At 32.3% G+C, this 7749-nt stretch overlaps 2 protein-coding genes across 2 annotated transcripts; one reads left to right on the top strand and one right to left on the bottom strand.

The window, feature by feature from the left end:
* Positions 1-200: 200 nt before the first annotated feature.
* Positions 201-5930, top strand: LOC136418518 (aspartate--tRNA ligase, mitochondrial-like). The gene is made up of 9 exons (XM_066404600.1): positions 201-352; positions 3615-3896; positions 3948-4070; positions 4129-4371; positions 4427-4783; positions 4845-5162; positions 5220-5435; positions 5489-5636; positions 5692-5930. The coding sequence occupies exons 1-9, from the start codon at positions 269-271 to the stop codon at positions 5883-5885; spliced, it is 1965 nt and encodes a 654-aa protein (XP_066260697.1). The 5' UTR covers positions 201-268; the 3' UTR covers positions 5886-5930.
* Positions 5931-6405: 475 nt separating this feature from the next.
* On the bottom strand, positions 6406-7618 carry LOC136418519 (uncharacterized). The gene has a single exon (XM_066404601.1). It carries the CDS (start codon positions 7286-7288, stop codon positions 6620-6622), a length of 669 nt encoding a protein of 222 aa, XP_066260698.1. The 5' UTR covers positions 7289-7618; the 3' UTR covers positions 6406-6619.
* Positions 7619-7749: the final 131 nt, after the last annotated feature.

The following is a 7749-nucleotide window of genomic DNA, read 5'->3' as shown; positions in this document are numbered from 1 at the left end:
TCTTTATTAGTTTATATGATGAAGGATAAAAATTATAAAATTCTAAAAATGTATTCTTAAAAGCTTTTTACTTTGATAAAAACTCTTAATGGTGAAAAATGGTGCTATATATCGTTGTTTTTGTTTATCGATGTTCACTAATTTGTTCTGACTGTTCTATCTGCACCGGTAGAGATTCGTACTGTGTTCTGTCACACTAGCACGAGATTTAAGGTTGAGGTTTATGTTTTTATTTGAATTTTAGTTTTCAAATTAAAATTTCACAAAAATGAATAAATTCTTAAGAAAATTTGGATTTAATAAGTTGAAATATCTTCATTTATATGGAGCAGCACCAATTCAAACTTGTCATGTAAGTACGGAATAGATTTTGTCCATATATGAGGGATTTTATATTATTTCTTATTCTAAACGTTCATATTGTCTCTGTATAATTTATTTTGATGATTGAATGATGGATGAAGCTAGGATTTTCTAGAAAAGTGGTACCGTAATATAGCGACCGTAATGCGGCATCGATAATACTTTCCAACATAAAACATGGCCTTGCCTACTGTTACACAATGTGTGCAACATACTGTGCAAATCACTGAAGTATTTTACTGTACCTCTTTAAGATATTTTTGACGCATTTTCAAGATAATTTGATGTACAAAAATTCATCAGTGATCTGCCCCACGCCTCATATTTTATAGTGGCAGCTATATTACAGCATTATTTCTGATGAAACCCTAGATTAACTGGGAAGTTTTAATTAAACCCTCAACTCCGCATACTGTGCAAGGTAATTAACACATAGTATCTCTGTCTGTTCACCACATGTTATACTATGTCCGGAGGGTGTCTCAGGTTTTATAATTAAGACTTCAGAAATCACTGGATTAACTTATTGTCAGCCTAAAGTATTAACTGATTAAGTCAATTTTTACCAACATTACCAGAGATGTAAAAAATAGGTATTTTCAACATTTATAACAAAATGCAACACTTTGCCAACTATATTTTAAAGTGATTAGATCATATTAATGTAAGTGGTAATGACCTTATATCTCTCTATCTCTAGTAAATTTCCTTACTGAGATGACTCAGATGTTAACTTTCAAAATTCTTAAAATACAATGCTATTAATTTTTTATGCAACAATATTGAATTTTTAACTTGCACTTTTTCAATTTGTAGTAGATATTAGAAATTGTTGTAGAAATCTATAGGTTGTTGCTCCTTTATTTTATGTATATATTTTTTATATATTATATTTTAAAATTGAAATAAGTTCTAGTGTTGTTTCTTTCAAGGTAAACAGTATTTATTAAGTGGGCAGTAACCACAAGCACAATTCGCCCACTAATGATCCAGTAATAAATCATTATCTCAAGATTAAAGACTCATATCTATTTATAATCCCATTTATTCTTATTCTTGTACTAATTTTACACTAACTTGCTCTTAACAAGGATTCCCTCATACAGCTAATAATTTAATTACTAGAACGATCCACAATTTTGTTACAAACATTAACATAAACAAATATACCAGAATATTCATATACACAATAAACCCTTTTTTTTTTGCTTTTGTCTTTTACCTGCAGCAGCCGCACGCCATTCGTAATGATATAGTAGTATATATTAATTTTTGTCTTACTTACCGTTTTTATGCTTATCTTTCTTGATTCCTTATACATATTTTCCTGAATACCCCCTATTCTCGTAGAAAGGTGAATAGTGTATGATCTAGCAAGAGAAGTAAGATTTCTTATTTGAATCAACATCGACATGTACCTACACATTATTGATATACAGTTTTTACAACACTTAGTGCTCTTTCTTACCATGTTCTATTTCCCCCAGGGACAGAATGCAGTAAATCAAAACTACTTTTTAGATTTTAAAAATTATTAAAATCTCTTGGAAAATCGGTATGGAACTTTTTCTGGAATTAAGCTTCATTTCTCCATCTTAAAGTTATTTCATTTATTTTCCAAGCTTTCTCACTTCTTGCATTTTCTTTCTGCTCTGTTCTCCAGGTTATTGCCACAGTATGGTACAAAAACTGCTTATATTCAGCAAAATTAGGTATAGGTGTCCCAATATTTCCAAAAATGAACAACTTAACGTCCTTGTTATGAAACCAAGGATTTGAATGAGAATTGTAAAATTGACAATAAGGGTTGAAATTAAACTCACGCGAGCATTTTCTGTTATTTTGATCAATGCAATATAAAACACCCATAGAAAAATGTTCTTCCATATTTTTGAAAATAACTCGAAAACTATGGAAGTTGAGAGACATAAGAAAATTGATACAGACAATATACTTACTATACTTAATTAAAATTTCTAAAGATTAAAGGCCAATGTTGCTGTACAAAATTTAGGCATGATAAATGAGGCTTGATTTAAGAAAAAGCTCCATTAGGGTACCACCCGCTTTTTTCTTTTAAAGTGTTTGGAATACTTTGTATATTGAAAAGTTGTGTATGTACAAAAAATTAAACACTGTATTTGAAGAAATCAAGGCGCTGTGAAACAGATACTTTAAAATACAGTTATCACCAATTCAAGTCGGGACATAGAAATTGTACAAGTGGGAGAAAGACCATATAAGATATAATATGCCTCCGACAGACATCAACGAAGTAAATTGAGAGACTAATGGTTGAAGTAGGAGGAATTAGTCTAGATCCAGTGACCAGATCTCTCGTCGTTTTAGAATTTTTACTGACATAAATTCTAATCATTAATTAAATTACTTTCGAATTTTTATTTATTTATAAATTATTTTACATTTCTCCATTATAAAGTCCATTAATGCATATGATAATCTAAATTCGCTGATAGTTGTTTATGACCTTTTGGTGCAATTACACAATTCCTAGGTTACAACTTAAACTGGTGATTCCTGTATATGATACTTCAATGCTTATTACCTCAGTGAGGTAAACAATTACAGGCAATGTTAATATGAGGCTAACATTTTCAAATCGGTTTTCCCATGATTCCCATTTACAAAATCTAAGACATCCCTTTTTGTAGATATTTTAGGGACAGTTCATAGTATTAGTTATCATTTATGTAATTAGTATCAATATGTTAGCGTCAGAGCGGTCCAGTGGGCTACTTGAAGTAAGTTCGGATAAGCTCACAGCGGTTTGCGAGACCGCCAAAATTTTTTTTGTAAAAACCTAATTCAGATTTTTTATTAAATCATGAATAAATAAACTTCTACTGGAAAAAATCTTTTGACCCACGATTACGTTTTCACCAAACGCTTTGTGGCACCTAACATGTTAAGTGTGATTTTATTAGAAGTTGAAGACTTTAGATTCCCTACCAAAGCTGTCTGCCTGTCCCGTTTAGTGTTCTTATGTAAAGAACTCACTAAATAATCCACGACTCATTGCCATTTTCTCAGAAATATTGTCAAAATTAGTCATGACGTAATCACTTTGTAATGGTCTGCAAATGAGAATAGGCAAAAGACCTCTTCTTTGTATAGGAAAATCATATAAAAATGTTCTTCACTGGTATCATCAGCTTTGGATCAATTTGGCTAATAATTTTGCAATGACTTTCTATTATTATTTTATTATCATTCAATATTTCACATTTTAGGTCCATTTGAATCTTCCAATGGCAGACTCATTATCTCAGCCATTAACTCCCTTGAAACCTCAGAAGTCAGTGTATCAATTAGATAATGACACTGATTCTTCTAATAAACCACTGAACAGTGTTAACAAATACACTAATAGGACACATACATGTGGTGAGCTCAACATTAACCATGTGGGCCATGAAGTGGTATTATGTGGTTGGTTAGGGTACCAAAGAATGAACAAATTTATAGTGTTAAGGGATGGTTATGGGGAAACACAACTTCTAATTAATGATGAGGTAAATATTAGTAGTAGACCAGCAAATAAATTTTTAAAAACAAAGTTTTAGCATAAGAACATCCAGAATAAAATTCAACGGACCCCTTATGAGAGCGTAATTCAAGTTAAGGGCACTGTGTTGGCGCGTCCTAAAGACATGATAAATGTTAAACAGAAAACTGGAGAAATTGAGGTAAAAATTTTGTATTCACCAAAACAAAATCATGACTAAAACCCTTGTAAATTCTTAGATACAAGTAGATGAATTACAAGTAATCAACCAAGCAAGAGATGTGTTACCATTTAGTATAAGAGAATTCCAAATGGCAAAGGAAGCATTAAGAATGCAGTACAGATACTTAGATATAAGATTTCGGCAGATGCAAAGAAACTTGAGAATCAGATCAAAACTTTTTATGAAAATGAGGGAGTTCTTAATTAATAATCATTTTGTGGATGTTGAAACTCCTATATTGTTTAAAGCCACTCCAGGAGTAAGGGAGAATTCTCGATTAAATCATTATTTTTTTTTATTATAACATAATTTAGGGTGCCCAGGAGTTTGTGGTACCCACGCGATTTCCAGGAAAATTTTATTCCCTAGTGCAAAGCCCCCAACAGTTTAAACAAATGCTAATGGCAGGGGCTTTGGATAGATATTTTCAAATAGCAAAATGTTTTCGAGATGAAGGCAGTAGGTCAGATAGACAGCTTGAATTCACTCAATTAGATATAGAACTATCTTTTACAAGTGTCGAAGGAGTTGTAAATTTAATTGAAGAGTTATTATTTTACTCACTGCCCGAGCTATTTGGAGAAATCCCCAGACATTTTTTGCAGATGCCTTATGAAGAAGCATTAGAGACTTATGGCAGTGACAAGCCTGATATTTCTTTCCCCTATAAGGTAAACAGCACAAAAAACATCGGGATCCCTTTATAAACAATACATTTTAGGACTCTTTTAGTTACAAAATTGCACGGACATTCTTAAGGGCAACAGCAAGCTAAACAGAGAGAAAAACTTTGGTGCCTATCTTGTAGATTTTACCGTTGAAACTTTGCAAGACGCGTGCATTTTAAATAAATCTATCAAAGAAATGACAGAAAAAATTGCTGGTCAGCATCCCGGGGTGAAATTGATTCAAAGCAAGATAGTACGTGAGGATTGGCCTGGTAAAATGCAAAAAATTTTCTCAGTTGAGGAGTCAAATCAGATATTATCAAGGCATTGTGTAAGAGATGGTTCAGTATTGTTTATTGCTTATGGGAATAAAGATGATGCTGTAAGTGTTCACTGCTAAATATGTGAGGATGTAGAATACTGGTATAATTTTTTCAAGAGAAACTTATTGGGAAAAATACGGCTTGAATATGTAAAGTTGCTGGAAGAGAAATCAAACATAAGAATTAGACACAATGGAAATCACTTCCTCTGGATAGTGGATTTTCCCTTATTCAAATTTAACACAGAAAGTGGAGGATTCCAGTCTGCCCATCACCCATTTACAGCACCGCATCCTGATGACTTGAAGCTATTGGATGAAGACCCTTTAAAGGTATTTAAAGAGAAGAAGCTCTGCGAGAGTTGTTGAGGTTTAATTTTCAACAGGTTAGGGCTTTGGCCTATGACCTAGTCCTTAATGGATATGAAGTAGGAGGAGGCTCCGTTCGTATCCATGATCCAGTATTGCAAGAAAAGATTTTAAAGTTACTTGAAATTGAAAAGGATAATCTGCAACATATTGTAGACATGCTGGGTATGTGTTAAAAGTTATGTTGATCATTTCAATTACGGTTCGTCTTTAATTTTAGGCTCAGGTTGTCCTCCACATGGGGGAATAGCATTAGGGCTCGATCGCCTTTTAGCTGTGCTTTTAAATGCGAGCAGTATTCGTGATGTTATAGCATTCCCCAAAACTTTCGAAGGGAAGGACCCACTGAGTCACGCACCTTCTAAGGTTACAGAGGAGATCCTAAGATTGTATCATATAAAGTCAATCACATAATTGTAAATCACTTCTTTTACGTTTTGAAATAATAAATTTTAACATATGTTAATTTTTAAAATATTTTGTTCTTTTTCCCAATTTTTAAAATGATTTTTATTTCTAATTTCCAGGTGACCTGCAGACTGAACAGCTGCAAATCTACTTGTTTGATTGACTATTATTATAAACAGACTTTGGATTTTAATGGCAATAATGACACATACTATATAAATAAAGTGAGAAATTAATCATATATTTTTTAAATCATTGTTATTCATATTAAATTAAATTTTTAAATTAAAACAATTTTATTCACCATATGAAATATAAAGTATTCTTTTAAAAACATCAATTTCACACAAGAAACACTCCCAAAAAGATATATAAGCTCTTAAGGTGAATTAAATTTAATTGGACATTTGGAATCACCCTAAAGTGATACCTTAAATAGTACTAAAAACAACATAGTGTTATAAATATTTAAAGCTTAAGCAGCTGAGCTGAAAGTCAACTTTTGAAAATGTTGAACAATTGACTCTTTTTAACCAAAAGCAGACTTCATGGCTCCTAATAATCCACAACAATAAGCACTTCTTAACACTATCAACTTCAAACAGACATTAAAAACTTACATAATTAAATAATCTTAAAGATGGTGAATAATGTGAACAGTCACTCTAGAAACACCCACTTAAGACAGTTATTAATATAACCATGATAATTGGACTAATTAGGGTAAAGAGACAATATTTTTAAATGTCATTAGGTAAAATGTCTGGTATCAAATACGAGCAAAGTTCTATTTCTGAGGTGACAAATGTGACTTTCTGTGCAGTTTTCTCATTGAGCCATCCTTTAATTATGGGCCAACATCCTGAGAATATTGTGGGTGCATTAATAATAAGACAGACTCCTAATCTTTCAGGATAATGCCTGCTTAGCAGCCATATTAAATTCTTAATAAATTGGTAATCCATGCAGTTGAGACTGAAATCCTTCAAATCAAACACAATACACAAATTATCTATCACCTCTTCAAAACACCGCTTGCAAGCGTCTTCCAGACAGTAGACAATAAACTTTGTTAATTCATCTATGTCCCTATCACTAACATTGTGATTTTTAGCAGGGATGTATATTACTGGTCTCCCTTGCATGTCACGATGTTTCAGTACCCTGGCTTTATTTGCTTCTAGGTTCTTCTTCACTACTGGATGATCGACAGTCAATTCAGCAACTCCGTAATCTTTCTTCCATTTATTGGTCTTGAGAATTTGTTGGAAGGCACTATCAGCAGTGCCAAAAGCTTTTAAATATCTTTTTAATGAAAAGTCGTTGTGGTACTGCTCAGGGTCCGCTTCAGATATCAATTTCATACGATTTTTGAGATCCTGGAAACTTACTTCTGGGCTTGCAGACATTTTGACTGTAGTTGGTGGGCGATAGTGTATGCGTCAGCAGGAAAAGTATAGATTTTTCTACTCTTATCGAGTATACGATAAGAATGGGTAAATTTGGGCATTAAGAGTATCCTTCCTGTTCTTCATGTCAATCATATTGACCAGATTTATGTTGAAGTAACTAATGATATGCAGATATGAATTTTGGCGCTTAGGATTAGAAAACCAAGGAGGTGTATTACTTAACTTTTTGTAGATTGTATATGGTTTTTAAAGAGTATTTTTCACAGAGTTTGTATAAGTGTACTACATTTTGATTCAATTAATTAATTATTTTAAAAAAATAGTATTTTGGCTCCATTTTGACAGTGACGTTAATAGGTAAATTCAAACACTTCACTGCTTTCATGAAACTCATCCGAGCGAATATCTTAACATCCTTCTTTATCCTTATCGACTAAAGAAGGATGAAAATTGTATAC

Source organism: Euwallacea similis, chromosome 35 (assembly GCF_039881205.1).
Source record: "Euwallacea similis isolate ESF13 chromosome 35, ESF131.1, whole genome shotgun sequence".
In the NCBI taxonomy this organism is placed as follows: Eukaryota; Metazoa; Arthropoda; class Insecta; order Coleoptera; family Curculionidae; genus Euwallacea; species Euwallacea similis.
The sequence above is the reverse complement of the archived record's forward strand: the minus strand, read 5'-3'. Positions and strand labels throughout refer to the sequence as shown.

Excerpts from the sequence above, each read along its gene's own strand:
- LOC136418518 (XM_066404600.1), top strand. The coding sequence starts at position 269 with ATGAATAAATTCTTAAGAAAATTTGGATTTAATAAGTTGAAATATCTT. Across the intron at positions 4,784-4,844 it reads ATATTTCTTTCCCCTATAAG|TTACAAAATTGCACGGACAT; the intron begins GTAAACAGCACA and ends GGACTCTTTTAG. Across the intron at positions 5,163-5,219 it reads ATGGGAATAAAGATGATGCT|AGAAACTTATTGGGAAAAAT; the intron begins GTAAGTGTTCAC and ends AATTTTTTCAAG.
- LOC136418519 (XM_066404601.1), bottom strand. The coding sequence starts at position 7,288 with ATGTCTGCAAGCCCAGAAGTAAGTTTCCAGGATCTCAAAAATCGTATG.